General features: G+C 43.6%; 1 protein-coding gene across 3 annotated transcripts in view; it reads left to right on the top strand.

Annotated features, from left to right (window-relative positions):
* ARAP2 (ArfGAP with RhoGAP domain, ankyrin repeat and PH domain 2) overlaps positions 1 to 20,857 on the top strand; it is a 135,429-nt gene that overhangs the window by 21,546 nt on the left and 93,026 nt on the right. For all 3 annotated transcript variants that reach the window (XM_077301656.1, XM_077301654.1, XM_077301655.1), the window contains exons 3-7: positions 1,971 to 2,041; positions 6,665 to 6,741; positions 12,313 to 12,401; positions 14,752 to 15,126; positions 15,666 to 15,735. In XM_077301656.1, the coding sequence (XP_077157771.1) occupies positions 1,971 to 2,041; positions 6,665 to 6,741; positions 12,313 to 12,401; positions 14,752 to 15,126; positions 15,666 to 15,735 (682 nt within the window). The remainder of the gene's footprint in view (positions 1 to 1,970; positions 2,042 to 6,664; positions 6,742 to 12,312; positions 12,402 to 14,751; positions 15,127 to 15,665; positions 15,736 to 20,857) is intronic.

Raw genomic sequence — 20,857 nt, 5'->3', positions numbered from 1 at the left:
AGAAATCAGCATCTTCTTTTGAAATAGAATGGAAGCCTTGCATTATCATGACAAAAATGATCTGCTAGCTGAAGGACACAATGATTAAACAAGGTGTTATTGAATAAGGTATAGATTAATCTATATAGAAATGCTGAATAATGTTAGATTGGATTTTTAAACGATAATTAGCTATCTTGATGCATTTTAATGGGTATGATAAATGTAAGTCTAATGAAGTGCATATTGTAAGTCTTTTGTGTGTCTGTTCCTTCTATTGCTTTTCCCATTCTTGCCATTCCCTTTTTCTTGTTATTTTAAACCTTGAACTTTTCCTTTTCATGATTTCTGCTTTTTTATGTAATTAAAAAAACTGTAATATATATATATTTAAAAAATGAATGTATACTATAATCTGGCAAAGTAGGTGGTCTGTTAGTACATTTATTGTAGGGAACAGCCTTTCTCAACATTTTTTTGTACATTTTGAGAAAGACATGAAACATTCTTCAGGCTTTGAGAAACCCCAAAAGTGGCATCTTCACACAGAATATGGCTGGGAAGCAGAATATGGCTGGGCCCCTCCCTTTCCCACCCATTTTAGGAAGGGGGAGTGGATCGACATGACCATATATAATCATATCACCCATTCAGGAAAAACCCTTCCAGGGCTATCAAGAAATCCCAGAGATTCATAAAACCCTAGTTGAGAAAGCCTGGCATGGAGCCAAAGCGTACTGCAAATAAAAATAAACACAGATACAAGTAACAACAAATAGAGTCATTTTCCTTTGCACATCATCCTTGCACTCTAGAGCAGGGATCCTCAACCTGTAGTCCTCCAGATGTTCATGGACTACAATTCCCATGAGCCCCTGCCAGCAAATGCTGGCAGGGGCTCATGGGAATTGTAGTCCATGAACATCTGGAGGACCACAGGTTGAGGATCCCTGCTCTAGAGCACAGTTAAAAAACAATCTAATTCTTATGGTTACCATCTTAAAAATCAATAATTTATTTTCATACTGCCCCATGCCTGCTAGCTTACAACAGTTAACAACACGTTAAAGCTTTACATTACATAATAGGCAAGAAAACAGCAAACCATTAAGAAAACCGCCTTTGTCTCCCTGTGGGGATTGATCAGAGTTTGGAGGGGTTCCTTTCGGTGGATGTTTCAAGTAGGGAGGCCAACATCTCATGATGTTCTTGCCTGGCCTCAACCTGGCGGAACAGCTCAGTTTTGCAGGCCCTGCAGAATTGTTTAAGATGCCAGAGGGCCCTGATCCCTTCAGGCAGAGCCTCCCACCAGGCTGGGGCCAGGCCTGAAAGAGCCCTAGGCACTGGTCAAGGTCTGTTCTCTCTTTTGGGGGCTGGGGATCCTAAGCAGACTTACATTGTCTTATCTTAATGTTTTTGGAGGAGGTAGAGGGGGAAAGGCGGTCCCAAAGATACAGGGCTCCCAGACCAATTTTTTCCTTATATATGTGGTCTGGTTATTTCCCTTTCATTGTTTGAGGAAAGCTTACAGTTTGAAATGAAACTTAGTAAGCACAAAGAAACTTACAATGAGAATATAACTTTGTTGGTCCCAAAGGTGCCTCTGTATTCAAAGTGTGTTATCCTGGTTTGATTTTACCTAGTAACTAAAAACAGTGGCTGCAAGAAAGCATTATAAGACCTGGATAGCCCAGGCCAGCCCAATTTTGTTAGATCTCAGAAACTGAGCAAGGCGGTCCTGGCTAGGACATGAATGAGTGACCACTAAAAATGTCCAGGGTTGTTACTTGGATGCAAGCAATGGCAACCCCATTTCTGCTTGTCTCTCACCTGGAAAACCCCAGAGGGTCACCATGAGTCGTCTTGGACTTTCTCTCCACCAGTCAGAATGACAACCCTGTAAGGGAGTTTTTGTCTAAGGCCCTCTAGCAAGTTCATGGCAGGGACAAGATTTCAGTCTAACCTATTTTCTCTTTTGGGGTATTTTCTAGCTCCCTGCAAGAAAGAAGAAACCTTGACAGCTTAAGTATTTCTTCTTCTGAGAGTCTTCTTTCACAAAATGGTGAGTAGAGCATTGAGAGTAATTGCCATTATTTTTGTTCGAAATCCATTTTTCCCATACCTTTGCCTTTAAAAGTTCTTGTTCCAAATCTGCATTATAATACGTTTATGTGAATTGCAGTACATTGCAATATAATTTTTAAACCCTTTCTCAGTCTAGGTTTATCTTCTGCTTGCATCTCCATCTTCTTGAATTTCAAAATTACTTTATTTCTCAAAAATGAGTTGTTAATTTTGCCATTACTTCATACTTAGCAAGTATATTTTCTCATTCTTCTAAGAATTTAAATTCAGTTAATCAGCCTGTTCAGACCCTGCTTTTCCAGCTTGACGAACTGCCCAAGGTGGCTTAGGTCCAGTGCAATACAACACAATCACCATTAACCATAAAAGAATGACCATCAGTAACAATTTACATTAATGACATTAAAACCAGGGGAAGGCTTTAATTTTAAAAGGCACTCTGGAATTTTTTTTAAAAAAATAATTATCTTTGGAAGGCTTGTGATGGGCGTGCTGACTGGTGGGTAGGGTTGCCAACTTCCAGGTGGTCAAAGACAGGCTATCTTCTCCGCTGATGGGTGTTTCCTTGAACTGCTTGTCTTCCCAACCTCCAGGTGGTGGCTGGAGTTCCCCTGCCTTTACAGCTGGCTTCCAGGTGACAGAGTTCATTCCCGCTGGAGAAAAGGACTTTTTTAGAAGGGGGACTCTGAAGTCTATCCCCTCCCTCAGCCTTGCCCCCTCAAGCTGTACTCCACCAAATCACCCTACTTGTGGCATAGGGACTTCCAAAAATTTGGGATAATGCTTGCAAGAGCACCCCCCCACACACTGACAGCCAGGAAGTGCACCAGAGTCACACTTTTGCTTGTATAAAGGCATTTGTACAAAGTATTTCTAAAGCATTTCTTCTTTTCAGTCCCTCCCTCCCAAAATGGCCAATGTTGGGCCTGGGGAGGGTAGGGATTGGAGAGGCCTTGGGTGGGCCTGTATACAGCTCCACGTCCCAACCATATTCTGCATGATCGCACCACTGCTAGGGGTTCTCAAAACCTGAAGCATATTTCAGGGGGTTTCTTGATGGTAAAATAGCTGAGAATGGCTGGATTATACCTTGGGCAAAATGTATCTGAGGCAATTGGGAAATATTTTAGCCTGAGGCTCAAATATCAGCAGGATGTAATGACTGTGTACATTCATTCACATGTACCGTTTTTTCAGAACATTTTCCTTCAAGCTGCTGCAAATGTAATGCAGAATGAAGAGACAAAGGCTTGAATCTACCGGAGTGTTTCTTCAGGCAGGTTTCTGCCTATGGAGGCCAACTTGCTTCTTTCTTCCTTTCTCTGTAGCCCCAAAGGTCCTTGCCGATGTTGCTCTAGGGAGCAGGGGACCCCAGGCAGCATCATTTTGGAGAGGACTTCAGGGTACAGCGGAAGGAGGGAGGTGAGAAAGCCATTCTGCGGGTGGAAGTCTGTCCACAGAAATGTTCCCTTAAATCCAAGCCAATATTTGACTGTTGCCTCTCTGTGAAATACTGATAGCAGTTTGCAAAAATAGCTGTGTGGCCATTAAATTAGCATGGTACGAAAATTGGAAACTGTGCTAACAACGACAGCAGTAAATGCAACAATAGAATAAATGACTGGTAGAAGGACCCAGCCTGGAAATGGTGTGAGAATGTAGAAGGCCATAAGTTGCATAATTCCCAGAATATATTTGGGAAACTCTTCTATAACGAGTGTGTGGGAGCTCTGTTCATCTCCAGGCATGCCATTCCCATGCTGTTTTCACCTACATAGAATTTTTTTGCCTTTAAAGAGCCAAGCCTTCTGCCACTTTACAAACCACTGTTGTGAAGTTGCATTTTCAAAAATGGTTGGTCATGCAGCTTGGGTAGAAATGCAAGTCAAGATCCCTCTTTGGAACCTGGCTCTGCTGCTGAACTGAACAAATATCAACAGGGAGAGGTGTGTAAGTGAGAATAGAGTTTATAGCATTCCTCCTCTTGTGAAGGTGGATAAATAGCATTGCTCAACTCCTTGAAGTGAACTGTTGCTTACACTCATGAAAGAAATACCTGCACATGTCCAGGCACATGTTTTTGCCTTACAAAATAGCCTCCTTGGCAGCTTTGAGCATTGATAAATCCTGAAACAGTGTCCATAGCCCTGCTTTGCACCTTGGAAACAAGGAGACAGCTTTGAAGGTTAACCCCCCCCCCCTGCAGTCATAGTCTTGGTTCTTTTAATGCTTAGATTTTAAAATATTTTGTCCAGTATTCTGCAAGGAACGATAAAAGGAAAGTATGCATTGAAGCAAATGGCACCCTTGAGTTGCGCATTAAAAAAATGTGCGTTGAATTCTAATGGCATTTACTTGCAACTTTAGCCAAAGATAAGTGGTACTTCTGCAACCCTGATCGATTACACACAGGTGTTTCCCCTTGCTTTTGCTGTGCATGTATATTGGGTTTACTTTTTAAATCTGCACTGATTTTCCTCCCTTCACCACTGTTTGTTTTCCAGTTGCTCTTTCTCCAGCTTTTGTGCGAGTGCTTTTGTGCCAATTTTCCCCTTGTTTAGCTTCCAAGACAAAAATAATTCAACAGAGTACAGATTCCCTTGGATTCACCCCAGCCATTTTCTGCATCTCAGAGATCACTGCCCTGCTCACATTGAAGTTGTTCTGCTTACTTTATATTTTCCACCATCCTCCCCCTTTCATTGATGTACAAGTTCCATTGATCACTTTTTAATTTTTTTTATATAAGTGGCATGAGTCTATCGATATGAGACTGTTCCTAGTCTTGGATCACTGAATTAAAAAAAAAAAAACAATGGTAGGAAAGTTTAAAAGGAGATGCATAAGGTTTGGCTACAGGCTGGTATTGACTTGATGACTGCATGCAAACAAAATAAAGGAGGGGAAAATTGTCAGCTCGGAATGAAATTGACATTGGATGTAAATAGAGAAAGAGAGGTGGGATGATTGAAGTTTTGGAAATATTATTTACCTTTAATGCTTTAGTGCAAAGGTAGTCAACCTGTGGTCCTCCAGATGTTCATGGACTACAATCCCCATGAGCCCCTGCCAGCAAACGCTGGCAGGGGCTCATGTGAATTGTAGTCCATGGACATCTGGAGGACCACAGGTTGACTACCCCTGCTTTAGTGAACAAAGTTTTTGGTTGGGGAGGGGGGACTGTTTTAGCAATCTCCAGAAGCCTCACATTAAAATGGCAGTTGAGCCACATGGATGTTCTGCAAGCAGTCAAAATTAAGGATCACTCAGTATTGATCCATTTGGAGGATGGAGTGCAATTGTCACAGGAGAGGCTTTAAAAAACTGCCAAAGATCACGACCAGCATGCAGGATCGAATTAGAGAAGCACGTAAAGAAAATTGTGCAAATTTGCAAGGTAGGGCAGAAGATTGGCATTATTAGGCAGCTACGCTAGAGGATTGGCAGCAATACCCTCCCCAATGAAAAAATAATTAGTAGCATAAGACTGAAAAAACTCTCTGGGCCTTCTTCTAGAATCTAGAGGACTCCTCCTCTGTACAAATTGCACCCTTGTGGAAAGGAAATAAACAGAGTCAGCGTGGGAAAGGGAGAATTTGTGTATTTATTTACATTTTTGTAGTCTACCTTTCTCACACGGATTTAAGGCAAGTTACATAATAGTACAGTCAGCTCAATGGGACATTCAGTGACCAAAGGCATTAGGATTTTAGAAGTTGAAACTCTCAGAATGAACTGAAGCATAGCTTTAGGATTATGCTTTTAAGTGGTGCAGAAATAACACAAATAGGACCCCTGGGACCAGTATACACCGCAGTCCCTAATAAGTGATCCAAACATGTTTGTAAAACCATTTTGTACAGTGCAGGCCTGTTTAGGATAGTTGCAGACAGCCAGGAAAGTGTAAGGCTTCATGACCACCTTGGGCAGGCCATTCCACAAGGGAGCAAGCGCGTGTACAGTTGTTGTTTTTGCCCGTGGAAGCCTTTGCAAAAAGTTTTATGGAAAGTAAGTTGCAACGCTGAGGTTTACTTCAAAGCATGCCTCTGTGAAGCACTTCTGTGCACACATTTATTTTCTAAAATTAAAACGTGTGGACTGTAAGCAACTCATATGAGAATGTTTTGTTTTTAAACTCTAAGGGTCCACCTGCTTAACTTGATGTCATTTGTATGCTTACTCTGTTTTTAGTCAACATGAAATACATAAGAAGCAGTGTTGGGGTAGGGTTAATAGGAAAGAAGTCTAAATAATTCTGTAGGAAAATCCAACTTTTTGGATAATCTAACCCAGGAGTAGTCAAACTGCGGCTCTCCAGATGTCCATGGACTACAATTCCCAGGAGCCCCCTGCCAGCATTCCATGGACATCTGGAGGGCCGCAGTTTGACTACCCCTGAAACATTTCAGGCTGGTCACCTTGTCCCTGTTTGCCCATGTGTTGATGACCTGAATGTGTGAATGAGCTGTCACAGGTCCTGCCTTCATACTCCTGGAAGCTGCTTCGCCAAGCCTTTTTCACCTGCCAGTTATCAAATGTGAGAGGAATCGAGTGATATGCATGCAAATCTCTGCCAACTGTTCCTTTTTTGTTTTGAAAGGTGATTCCGCTGAGGAAAAGGCACCTCCCATCTCTCCATATGGTGAAACCTTTCTTTTTAACTGCACAGAAGATGCTGTAAGTTGTTGTTTGCTAGCAATTGCCACGGTGGGTGGTCTGTGGGGGAGGGATACAGAGATGCCACACAAACTGCTGTTGGTGCCGTGCGGTTCTCAGAGCTGCTGGGCATGTGAAGACACATTGCCTTGCCCTCTTAGCAAAGTCAGGTTTGCCAGTGTTGGGGTGGAGGAGAAGTTTTGAGATAACTGTGCCAAGTATCCCCAACTGCTGGACTCCATAACTTCTGTAGAAACGAGTAGCATCCATTTGGTCTTGTGGGGAAAGGTTAAGAGCAGGGGTAGTCAAACTGCGGCCCTCCAGATGTCCACGGACTACATTTCCCAGAAGCCCCTGCCAGCATTCGCTGGCAGGGGCTTCTGGGAATTGTAGTCCATGGACATCTGGAGGGCCACAGTTTGACTACCCCTGGTCTATTCCAACATCCCGTTTCACACAATGACCAACCAGCAGGGCAGAGAGGCCGAGGCCTTCTGCTGATGTTTCTAGCTCTAGAATTCAGAGGCTTAGTGCCTCTGAATATTGAGGTTCCCCTCAGTCACCATGTCTAGTAGCCATTGATCGACTTCTCCTCTATGAATCTATCGAACCCCCTTTAAAGCTGTTTAGTTCTGTAGCCATCGCTACATCCTCTGGCAGTGAATTCCACATTTTCCCTACTCTCTGTGTAAAGTAGTATTTCCTTTTGTCCATTCTGAACCTACTGCCCATCAGCTTCATTGGATACCCTTGAGTTCTAGTATTTTAGGAGAGGAAGAAAAAAATTAAGATCTGGGCCCCTGCTTAAGCTGAGTTAACTGGAACATCAGGCTGCTTGGCAGCCCCTGGCGGTACTTATTGAAACTTTAAGCCGGTGGGAGTTTTAGACCGTTGCTGGGAGATAGAGTAGAATTTTTATTTAATGTATGGGTTTTTATTGTAAAGATGACTGTTAACCGTCATGAGCCACTATGTGGGAGTGGCGGGATACAAGTGGAATAATAAATATATTAAAAATAAAAAATACACTGTTTCATTACAAAAATGCATAAGAATTTATTTGGTGTTTTTGTTTTCTGAATTTTGTATTTTATATTATATATATATATATATATATATATATATATATATATTGTACTTATTTTTATGCTGCTAATGTTTTATATTGCTATGGCCAACAAAGGATCAAGGCTATAAAGAGACAAATGAACTTTTCACACTCCCCAAAGTATTTAGCACCTCCAAGTTTGAGATACATTCAAGCCTCAGCTGAATACCTTTCTTACCTGGAAATTAAAAAAAAATCACAGGTGGGCATTCACGCTGATGAGATGTTTGGCTCTCTCCTCTGCGATTTTAGAGGGTCGATATATGAAAATCCGTAGAGCTGAAAGAGTCTGTCCCTGTAATTCTGGAGAGTTGGGGACTGTGGGATGTATGTTTCTCTTGTGTCCACTTTTAGGCAGGTTGCCAAATTTTGTGCTTTTGTGCTAAATTTTGTGCCATTAAGTTTTGTGCCTTTGCACAGAGCATGCCCAAAGATAATTAGCAGCCTAAAATGTGATTTCATTATTTAAAAATAATGTCAATGAATCAATATTGTTTTCATACTTTTTATAATTTTTTTAAAATTAAAATAATTTATGCATGTAAATTATATTCTGGCCAAATGCTATATTAAATAAATTTTGATTCTATTGTTATGGCTCATGGCCATTCGCAATAAATTCAAGTACAATAGCAAAAAAATTCAACCACATGCCTCTCAAGCTTAAATGAAGTGAAATTCACGTGACATAGCAAACTCAGGGAACAGAAGGTTGATAGGGGGGAACGCCTGGAGAACTGTGTTGATGAGCCACTGGGGAGTCAGAGAGGAAAGTTAAGTCAGCTGGAACATAAGGCATTTATCTGTCCTGAGAAATGGGCTTGGATGCTGGAGATGCTGGGCTGTGATCCCGTTAGTGAGAAGACCGCCTTTAGGGAACACAATTAATAAAGATTTACGGGCTGCTTAAGGTCTGGTCTGTGCATAATAGCTGAACATGGTTGGAGAATCCCGAGGCATGCGGGGAGAATCACAGTTTCGGTACAACTCCCTGTATGTAATTAAAAAATAGTGCGTTTGAAAATGGGAGAAATTCTAGACAAGTCCTTCAGGTGAAGGGCTAGCTTTAATCTTGCACAATTATTCAACTTATGGTTAGGAAGCATTCCCACCTGGGCCCCCTCCCTTTCCCACTGCCTTTAGGCCCATCATTGGCCATTTTGGAAGAGGGAGTGGGTTGACATGATCATTTATGGCCATAAAGGTAAAGGTATCCCCTGTGCAAGCACCGAGTCATGTCTGCCCTTGGGGTGACGCCCTCTAGCGTTTTCATGGCAGACTCAATACGGGGTGGTTTGCCAGTGCCTTCCCCAGTCATTACCGTTTACCCCCCAGCAAGCTGGGTACTCATTTTACCGACCTTGGAAGGATGGAAGGCTGAGTCAACCTTGAGCCGGCTGCTGGGATCGAACTCCCAGCCTCATGGGCAGAGATTCAGGCTGCATGTCTGCTGCCTTACCACTCTGCGCCACAAAAGGCTCTTTTTATGGCCATACCACCTGATAAATATTTAACATTTTTTTAAATATAAAGAAATTAATTAACTCCTACCCATTCAAGAAACCCTTCCAGGGCCTTTTCACAAAAGCCTGGTATAGAAAACACATAATCAAGGTTTATAAATATATACATATACACGGTGTGGAGAATGTATATAGAGGGTAAGGTTGCCAGCTATGGGTTTGGAAATATTGGAGATTTGGGGAGGGACCTCAGCAGGGCACATCATAGAGTCCATCTTCCCAAATAGATACTTTCTCTGGAGGAACTGATCTCTATCACCTGGAGACCAGTTATCATTCTGGGAGCTCTCCAGCCATACCCTGGAGCAGGGGTAGTCAAACTGCGGCCCTCCAGATGTCCATGGACTACAATTCCCAGGAGCCCCTGCCAGCATTCGCTGGCAGGGGCTCCTGGGAATTGGAGTCCATGGACATTTGGAGGGCCGCAGTTTGACTACCCCTGCCCTGGAGGTTGGACACGCTAACTGAGGACCTCTCTGGTAAAACCCTAGAATTTGGGGTCAACCGAGTGAAGTTGATGAGCAATAGAGACGAGACAGGTCAAAGAAAGTTTTTCGCATAAGGCATAGTCGAGTGGTAGAATTCTCTGCCAAGTGATGTAGTGACGGACACTAACTTAAAAGGCTTCCAAGTGGGACTAAACAATTCCCTGGTAGATAAATAGGTCTGTCAATTGCTATTAGGCAGCCCGTCTGAACAGCCACCTCCATGTTCTGGAGGTAGCATGACTCTTGGAGAGGGGAGGAAGAATCACCAGGGAGTCCTTGACATTTTTACAGGGTTTGTAAGCCTTCCAAGGGTATTTAGGTGGCCTCTGCAGGCCCAGTTTGAAGATTTGTGGGGCCATAGCACCAGAGCCAGTTTAAGGATTTGCAAGGCCTTGGCAGAGCACAGCTGGCACAGTTAACAGCACTGCACAAATAGCTTCAGAATTTTGAACACAGTTGCTAGTTCCTTCTTCAATTTTTCCTTCCTAGCTTGCCCTTTCCCATTACCTGAAGGGTGATGACGCCCAACCACTCACTCATGACTTCTCATTTTAATCTGTAATAGTAAAATGGTGACGTCCCTAAGAAAACAAAATGAACACCTACAGGAGTATTACAGGATCATCGAACAATTTCTTAAAATCTTGAAAGTCCGCACTAGGACAGTAACACCCAAAACATAATAGCAGCAGCATACCGTTCATCAATAGCTCGCTATATACCACTATAAAATAATCACGCAAAGCTTAGAAACGCTAAGAGTCAGCTTCGGTTATCTAGAAACTGAGGCTTGTGTTGGGAATCGTGATAAAGGATGGCCAAGGCTCTCGCATTTCTCCTCATTGTTTCTCACACCTTGGCAGCATGTGCAAACACAATGCCCCAATCCCTAAGGCAGTGGTTCTCAAGCTGGGTCTCAGGACCCCTTTGGGGGTCGGACAACCCTTTCACAGGGGTTGTGGCAGGGTAAACAGCTTGACGGGGGGGGGGCATCCACACAACAGTCTTGCCAGGTAGATCGAGATAAGAGCATTTGTCTGTCTGGAGCAGTGGAAAAGAGCGAGATCGGCATGGTGGGACAAGAGGCAGAACTGAACTGAGAAACTCTGGAAAAAAACCCAATTTATATGCAATCATGAACAATGGATCTTCATGCCATTGGTCAGTTTTGGTTTAATTTCTGCGAAAAAAAAACACTTGCATAATTTTATGGTTGGGGGTCACCACAACATAAGGAACTGTATTAAAGGATTGTGGCATTAGGAAGGTTGAGAATCACTGCCCTAAGGGGACCTTCTCACACATGCAGCTTGTGGTCTGCACGCATGCTCAATGAGCAATGCACATTCTCAGTTATTAATGGAGCATGCATATTGCCCTTTTTTCCATTCTTGTGGTCCACAAGCTGCACAAGTACGAAGACCCCCTAGCGATCCCAGTGTGAAGGCCCCCTAACCATACAGTAGCCCAGGGACTCTGCACCCTCCACGGCCATTGCATGTGCAACTGGGATAAACCATTTCTGCCTCCCCATGAAAGAAAAAAAATATGCTGCTTTAGATGGACTGCTGGTGTGGTCTAGCAAGGCTGTTCTCCTGTTGTCTTGTGTTTAGCGTGAGTGGTTCAGGTGGGTCACGTGTTGGTCCAAAGAAGCAGAACAAAGTTTGAATCAAATGGCACCTTTAAGACCTGCAAAGTTTCATTCAAGGTGTCAGCTTTCATGTGCATGCACCTCGAATAAAACTTTGTTGAACCCAAAGGTACCACCGGGCTTGACCTAACAAATAATGGAAAAACTGAGAGCATCTTTCCACTGTCGGTTAAACGCAGAGTGGGTGGTGGACAAGCCAGTGCAGAGTTTCTGTTTTGTGTTTCCTCTTGTGGTTAGCTGTGTGATTTCAGTTTCATAGAGCAGGCATACAATACACTCTCAGGGTTTCGTGGGGGACACCAGCAAACAGACATTTGACTTGAGTTTAGCTTCTGCTGTTGTCACCTCCTGACAAGCGAAGTCCTGCTGTGTCCACCCTTGGCTTGGCCTGGTTCTTACCATTGAATCGGATGTAGCATAGCAGTTAAAAGACGTTTGATCTTGCAAATCTCTGGTTCAAATTTTACCTCTGTCAGAATTCAGTGGGAGGCCTTAAGCAGGTGGTTCTCAGCCAAAGTCCTCTCTTATCACACTGGCCTGCCATGCAGGACTGCTGTAGAGATTGCAAGGAGATGATGCGTGCAGAGCACTTTTTAGCTGATTCTCTTACTTTATGAAACATGATTAGAAGTTCACATTTTGAGGAATTCATATATCGTGGGAATTGTGAAAACTCTCTCTCTTTTTGCAATCCAAGAATATTCTGAAGCTTTTCCACAGGTATTTGTGGACCACCAATCTGGGCAGAGTCAGGATGAGGACCGTGATGGCTGTGAAGTCATTTGGCTTTTCACAAATTAATATGGGAATCCTCCTTTCCAGGAAATCTGGGGCAGTGAACCCTCAAGCCTCCAAGAAAAGGACCGATATGAGAACGATGCCGAAAGGGATACCCTTCCCAGCAAAACATGGTATTGGGTGAACATGTGTTAATTCTGTAACAATGGAATGTGGTTGTGTGGGAACTGTTTCAGGATCCCAAATGATGCATTGCTTATCCAGACTTTTTTTCTCACAGTGGCTGGTCTCCTTTCTTGCAAGTCGAGGACAAGGGGTAGCAATCGGGGAGGAACAATTTCATTGCTGCGAACTCCCTTACGGGGTGGCCCAGGGTGCAGTTCTCTCCCTAGTGTTATTCAGCACCTTTATGCGCCTTCTCGCACAGCTGGCTCAGAGGCATGGGCTGAGGCAGAGGTGGCCAAATTGTGGTTCTCTAGATGTCCATGGACTACAAGTCCCATGGGCCCCTGCCAGCATTTGCTGGCAGGGGATCTTGGGAATTGTAGTCCATGGACATCTGGAGAGCCACAGTTCAGCCACCCCTGGACTGGGGTGTCAGAAGTATGCAGATGAAAGACAGCTCTATCTGCTAATGAGCGGCCAGCCGGATATACAGCCCTGGATTTATTGGCCGGGGGTCTGGAGGCTGGGACTGAACAGCTGTACAGGGCAGTGCCTTGGGGAAGAAGAAAGTAGGGTTCAGAACACACATTAACTGGCCGTCACGTCGGGATTCTTTTGCATTCGGTGGACCAGTGGCTTGATAGTAGTAAAAGCTGGCTTGACATGGTCACCCAAGGATTACCATTTATTTCAGCCCAACATTTTTGCATTCGTTTGATGTGCGTATGGGTAAAATTGGCCCAAGGTGCACATCTTTAAAAATGGAGTGGTTAGGTGGAAAAGCAATGAAAAGAACAGCCTGGATAGCTAGTTGTGCACTTTCAATTAGAATCTTTACATTGCAGACACTAATTTTTATTGACTTTTGCCATCTTCTCTCTGGTTTCTGTAAGACTGCAGTCCTCCTGACCGCACTTTAGTAACAAAGAATTTACACTGATCCTGGTCAGATTGATTTTGAATAAATATTTTAACAATCGGCTGTTAAATGTTTGTGAGATTTTTTTTTTTTGAGAGCAAGCCTGGGATAAAGGAAAATGACCCAACATAGCCCCTGTTTATTAAGATCAGACCACAGGCATTCCAGAATAAGCTGTTTAATAAATAACTTAATAAAGACATTCCTCTTAGTAAATGACAAATAGCACTACAGCCGTTGATACAACATAGTAGCTCAAACACAAAGCACCAGTTCTGTGGATTTGGTCTTTTTTTAAAACACAGTAAGCGTTTTTTAACATTTGTGTAGTGCGTCCAGCATATCCAGAATGCCTTATGCCCATTTAATACAGCCCTCTAAGGATATTTTCCTGGAAGTAAGCTTCATATAATTGACCTGAGCAGGATTCTGAGTAGACCTGCTTAGGACCAGCCTGTTGATCTCTGTTCTCCTTAAAACAACCCAATGAGAAGTCATTGCTATTATCCCCGTCTTTCAGAGGAAGCCACGGAGACTGAGAGAAAGTAGCTTGCCGGAGAGTCCATGGATAAATTAGGATTTGAAGTCGGAGCCTTCTGGGTTTGCAGCCAAGTCTTTACAGTGTATGAGAACAGAAAACACGTGACCTGGATAGTCTAGTCTAGTCTGATTTCTGAAGCTAAGCAGGGTCTGTTCTGGTTAGTATTTGGATGGGAGACCAATGAAGAACAGAAGGGTCATAAGACAGAGCCAAGCAATGGCAGACTACCTCTAAATGGCTCTTACTTTGAAAACTATATGACAGAGGTAACTACAGTTGCTAAGAGCCTGGCAGGGGCTCATGGTAATTATACTCCATGCACATCAGGAGAGCCACAATCTGGCCACGCCTGCCTTATGGGGTTGCAGTAAGTTGCAACTTGATGGCAAAACTAAAACACACCAGAAAACATACTGTTGAGGAAAAGTTTAATGCTGCTTTATAGTTGAATAACTTACTTGAATGGGTAGTTTCCCCCTAATGAAACCTTGAACTTGCTACAGTAATTCTATTGTGTGGAGTAGTTGAATTAAGATGCTGTTTCTCTAGAATGGTGGGTGGCTACTTCTGTAATATTTGTAACTCTGAATTTAACTGTGGGTTGGTCATTACAGATCTTTAATTGGCATTGTTAAGGGGCCAGTTTAGCGTATTGTCATTTGGCATTAAGCAGTCCTGTAGCTGGATTTTGCGTAATTTGAGTTTCGTAGCCTTTTGTACACATTAATCAGACTTTTAAATTGTGGATTTCATTTGCTTATACAGCCTTATTATGTTATAGAATAGGTGCGGTGGTTGGCTAGATATGCCACAGTTGTTTGCAGTTGAGACTAAACCTGATGGGTAAGTGAGGCAATGGAATTAAGAAATATGATCTTTTTTTTCCTTCTGATTCCAGTACTTCTCTTAATAATAATCAAGCATGGAAAATCAATGAAGAAATGGTAGACAGTAAATTGGTGCTGGTCGAAGATAAGTATGCATTGCCAAATAAGTTTGCTGGTGAGCCAGAATATTCTACAGTCAAAGAATGCGCTCGGTATGCACGAAGGGGAAAATACAAACCCTCCAAAACCAACAAAGAGTTAAAAACGGGGAGTCTGGACTTCACAGCAGTTCTGCACGTTTATGCTCCCCAAGATGGCATTATCGACGGGTTTGCCGATGGTCCAGCGCCCAGCCCCAGAGATGCAATAACCCCCTATGCCTGTTTTTACGGATCATCAATGAAGAAGGTTAAAGAAGGATGGCTGGACAAACTCTCCCCTCAGGGGTATGTTGTCCTGAACTTTGGGTGAAGTTGTTCACTGTGACTTGATAGGAATTGGGGAGGGGCCATGGCTCCATGGCAGAGCATCTGCTTTGCATGCAGAAGGTCCCAGGTTCAAATCCCAGCATCTCCATCCAAAAGGATCAGGTATGAGGTGGTGTGAAAGACCTTTGCTTGAGACCTTGGAGATCCAATCCAGACTGAACGGACCATGCATAGAAGCATGCTGAATGCCCGGAACCAGTCACAGACTCAAGTACCTCATGTGCCTCTTGCTGTGGGGGTAAAATAGAGGTGGGGAGACTAGTGTTTGTCAGCTGCTTTGGGTCCCCTGTGGACAGAAAAATGGGATATAAATTGCTTTAGGATGCTTAGGGCTGATCCTGCGTTGAGCAGGGGGTTGGACTAGATGGCCTGTATGGCCCCTTCCAACTCTATGATTCTATGATTCTAAAGGAGTATAAATACAAGTGAACTGGAAGCCAAAAGTCAGCATCATCTAAAGATTTTTTAAAATCTTGCTTTTCTTTATTTACATGCAGAAAACACATGTTTCAAAAGCGATGGGTGAAGTTTGATGGTGACAGCATTTCTTATTACAACAACGAGAAGGTAAGCAGTGTTTTTATGGCATCTGTTTAACAACAGCTGCATGACAACGTTGCCAGGGCCCGCTGGTTCTGCAAACGCTTCCGCAGGCAATCCTGCACATTCCCACCTTGTTTTCATGGAACATCTGAGCGGCTTCTGCAATGCGCAGTAACGCTCTGACAGATGGCAACCCCCTTCTAATGCAAAGTTTGTTCATTTATTTAAAATTTAAAATATTTATATCTTGGCTTGAGGCAGTGTGTGGTGTCTTTATTTTTTTTTTCTCAAATGGCATCACTTAAAGCATATACTGTAATAAAAATAGCTGTCGAACAGTAACATTATAATACGACCCTGGTCTAAAATGTGGTCAAGAGCATCAGCTTCTAAACTGGTGAGCCGGGTTTGATTCCACATGAGGTCGTCCGGGTGACCTTGGGCCATTCACAGTCCTGTCAGAGCTGTTCCCACAAAGCAATTCTGTCAGAGCTCTTCTCACAGATCATTTCTGTCAGAGCTGTTCTCACAGAGCAATTCTGTCAGAACTCTCTCACCTACCTCACAGGGTATCTGTTGTGGGGAGAAGAAGGGAAGGCAATTGCTTTGAGACTCCTTTGAGTAGAGAAAAGTGGGGGGCATAAAAACAACTCTTCTTTTTCTTCTTTTCTTAGTATGACTTACAGTGCAATATTGGGAGAGAGGAAAAGGGTGTCTGCTTAATGAGGTGCTGTCCAACAAAGTAGCTCGGCCTAAACAGACAAGTGCCCAGCCTTTGTTTAAAGACCTCCAGTGAGGGAAACTCCCTCCCCAACTGACCTAACTGATTCCTTTGTAGATTTGCCAGGCTGAGCCTGGAAACGGGTGGGAAAGTTGGGGGCAGGGACACGGCGGGGTGCCGTGTTGCTATGTGACATCACTTCCTGTTAAAAACCAGAAGTGATGACAGAGAGCTTTAGGAATTGGCTGAAGCTCTGTGGCAACAGGGAGGTTCCAGTGTTACCTAGGAGTTCCTGTCATCATTTCTAGTTTTTCCTCAGAAGTGACATTGAGACACTGATGACACTGATGGGATTTTTTAGTTCGTCCCATGCTGCTGCTTGGAATGGCAGTGAGCAATAGGCACTCAGGGTGGGGGATTCCTTGCCCCAACCGAGGAATTGGCAGCCCGATTCCATTGTCAAAGTACGTTTCATAACTGTTCAGCTGCTTTTGTTCTGCATCAGATACAGCTGCTGAATCATCTTTCTAGGCTGTCTCATGTCGAGTGGACTTCAGGGATAGAGATTATGAAGGCATCAGTGACAGGAAGTGACTTGGCCTCTCCTTCTTCCACATTTTGAAAACAGTCATAAAAACTACTAGACACTTGCTACTATTTTTTAAAAAGGGTTCTGAGGAAGTCCATTGTTCTGCTCGCTCCAGATCCTTCTTAAACATGGGACTGTCCCAATGATATCTTCAGAATCAAAAAGCCTTTATGAGCCAGAGATTCACAAGCCATAAGCAAAACTGGCCCAATCATAGGAGAGATCACGAGAAGAAAGTCCTGTATAATCTCTAAGGCTAACTCGGGGGTAGGACAGGGGTCTACATAAGATGTTGTAGCTGTATGGTTGAATAATGACAACACTTTCATGTAGTGCTTCTTGATTGCTAAAGACACTTTCCACATGTTGTCTTGGCAGCAGCCTTTGAAGGTCTGTGATCCTTATCCCTGTACTCAGACAGAGAGCTGATCGCCTAGCCCAGTGGTTCTCAACCTTCCGAATGCCGCGACCCTTTAATACAGTTCCTCATGTTGTGGTGACCCCCAACCATAAAATTATGCAAGTGTTCTTTCACAGAAAGTAAACTGAACCTGACCAATGGTGTGAAGATCCATTGTTCATGATTGTATACAAATTGCTTTTCCCCCAGGGTTTCTCAGTTCAAATCAAATTTATTTAATACAGCGCTGCAACCAAATAAAAGTTTCTCAGTTCAGCTCTGCCTCTTGTCCCAGCATGCCGATCTTGCTCTTTTCCGCTGCTCCAGACATACAAACACTCTATCTCGCAAGGCTGTTGTGTGGATGGCGCCCCCCTGGCTAAGCTGCTTGCCTTGCCATGACCCCTGTTAAAGGGTTGTTCGACTCCCAAAGGGGCCCCGACCCCCAGGTTGAGAACCACTGGCCTTGATGCTTGCTTAGAAACAACTCATAAATTGACGGCAGGAATGAGACTTTGTCTTAGTCAATACTGTTTCCCAACTATCAGAAATGTAGGATGTTGTTTCTTAACTTTCAATATCTGAGGCATGATATTTTTTTCTGGCTTAAAATTGCAAGCCTGCTGTGTTCTGCTTCCAAAAAACTGGAAAGCCGTTGAATAGTCCACAACCCCTTTTCCCACCGTTTCACCCTCTTCATTGCCCCACCTGTCAGGGACTGGAGATGGGATTTTCATTTATATTCTGCCCTCAATGGAGTTCCCATCATGGCTCGCATCGTAAAATGAGTTAGACCAGGGTCCCCAAGGCGGTGCCCCCGAGCACCTTATGGATGCCTTTCCTGGTGCCTCCTAAATATTTTTAGAAAGTAGGAAGGACCAGATGGGGCTTTTCCTCCATCAGAGCTTCTGGCCAACCATTGGAAAGCTGATTAGCTACACAGAATTTTATGATGTAACTTGTTGGCAGGGGCTCATGGTAACTGTAGTCCATGAATATCTGGAGAGTGGCAGTTTGGCCATCCCTGGTCTACCTTGGCAGGTAGCAGCTCTCCAGGGTCTCAGTGAGAAGTCTTTCCCATCACCTCCTACCTGACCCTTTTAACTGGAGATGTTGGGGATTGAACTGGGTTTTCCCAGAATGATAAGTGCTGCAGTTGCCTTGAGTTAGCTTCACACCATGAGCATTTGGGGGACTTCCCAGCACTCTCACAGCAGAAGGGCTTACTTTATATCTGCCCCGCTAATTATCTTGTGAGAACTCAACCAGGTTCTTTGAATTTGTCAGATTTGGTCAATCAGTTACTTTATCCACTGTCACAGAAGACTAATAAAGAACAAAAGTAACAAATAAGATAGTGATAATATAATAAACCAAGTGTATGAACTAAATACGAAGTTAAAAAAACATACCATAGAAGGCTGCTAACCGAAATGAAATGAATTTGTCATGAACCATCTAGATCAGGGGTAGTCAAACTGCGGCCCTCCAGATGTCCATGGACTACATTTCCCAGGTGTCCATGGACTACATTTGCTGGCAGGGGCTCATGGGAATTGTAGTCCATGGACATCTGGAGGGCTGCAGTTTGACTTCCCCTGATCTAGATAAATCTACCAGCCTATGTAAAGTGACTATAGATTGCCAGCCCAATTCTTTCTAACTCTAGAAGCTAGCCAAGCAAATCTAGCTCCTACATTTGTTAGATTAATGCTGGAGTGAGAGTGTTTTCAGTGATTTGGGAGCAAAAAGATGAGCTGTTTTTTTATACCCTGCTTTTCACAACCCAAAGGAGTCCCAAAGCGACTTAGAAACCTTTCCCTTCCTCTCCCCACAATAGATGCCCTGTGAGGTTGGTGAGGCTATGAGAGCTGTAAAAGAACTGTGACCAGCCCAAGGTCACTCACCTTTTTTACTTCATAAGGCACTCAAGTTGTGGGGAGAGAAAAGGAAGGCGATTATAAGCCGCTTTTGAGATTTCGTCGCATAATGAAAAGCAGGGTATAAATACCAATTGTTCTTAACAGGATTTTTGTTTTAAATGTCCAAATTCATTTTATCTTTGGTTGAAGAAGACAGTTGTGGATACTGGCAGTGGGGAAGAGGGAAGGGGCTGAGTGTTCCCAAAGAAGAGAATAAAACAAAACACACGCTAGATTTCCTGAGATAGTAATGCAGCTACAATACCAAATCTGGCCAGAAGATGCCTGTAGACACCAGGACATAATTTTCATAAGGAAACCTGCTCAGGACTTTTGAAATCTAGTTTGTTCCATGTGGCAGAATCATCAGGAGTGCCGATTCAGATCGCAACCACTTTTCTGGGGAAAGGCATTAAAAGCATGTTTATGCGTATGTACTTCTGTGCAGCCCCGCTTGTATTTCCTATATCTTGAAATGGTGTAAAATGCCGAGTTTTATTTATTTACATTCTTTGTAGTCTGTTTTTCTCACCGGGACTCCAGGCAGATTATGCAGAGTGATTTTGGACAGTGAGATTGCAAAAGGCGTAACTCAGAAAATAATGCATCGGAATTAAAACATGATAAAATAAAACCGTATTGCTATTCTGCCTGCAATTTCTTAGCTTCGTGCCTTCTGTTGCGTTATGTGGGAATAGGGAGGGATGAGCGTAGTGGTTAATTGATTTTACTTCATTTATAACACTGCCTTTGGTCCTGAAGCAGTTTGCACCATTCTCCTCTGCTCCATTTTACCCTCACATGACAACCCTGAGGTAGGTTAGGCTAAGGGTGTGTGACCGGTCAAAGGTCAAGCAGCAGGCTTCCATGGAAGATTGGAAAGTTGAACCAGTGCCCTATCCCCTACATTAGCGATCCCCAACCTGTGGGCCGCGGACCACATGTGGTCCTTTGACTAATTGGAGGTGGGCCCCGAAGGACACCTTCTCCCTCCCCCCCAGCCCTTTACAACACACTTCATTCTTGTGGCGTGTCTGTATCTTATTTTGAAGGGATGTTTAAACATTACCATAGCGATCAGAGAGTGCTAGGGCAGTGGTTGAGAGTAGAGGAGTAAACTACCCCCCCCCACCGGGCCTCAGTAAAAGGCGTTGAGTGGCCCCCGGCGTTGAATGGCCCCCAGTGATAAAAAGGTTGGGGACCACTGCCCTACATCACTCTGTTTTTCTCTCTTCACCTTGGGGTTGGATGCAGCTGTTGTACTAGTGTTAACAAAAAGACCCTTTATAATGCATTGAGTCAACATTTTTGAACATGGAGATTGAGTGGAAAGGGTCACTGGGACCATCTGCTTTTCCCACTGTGGTCTCTGAACCAAAGTCCTGAGAGGTTGTCAGAAATGTAAACCTGCATTTTCAGTAAGCTGAACGAAGAGGCATGTTGATGAAGTATTCAGAGATAAGCTTGCTTACCTGTTTCCTCAGGCCCTAGTTTTGTGTGGACTCATAAATTTC

This window comes from Paroedura picta, chromosome 10 (genome assembly GCF_049243985.1).
Source record: "Paroedura picta isolate Pp20150507F chromosome 10, Ppicta_v3.0, whole genome shotgun sequence".
Classification (NCBI taxonomy): domain Eukaryota; kingdom Metazoa; phylum Chordata; class Lepidosauria; order Squamata; family Gekkonidae; genus Paroedura; species Paroedura picta.
This window is presented reverse-complemented; position numbering and strand designations above follow the sequence as displayed.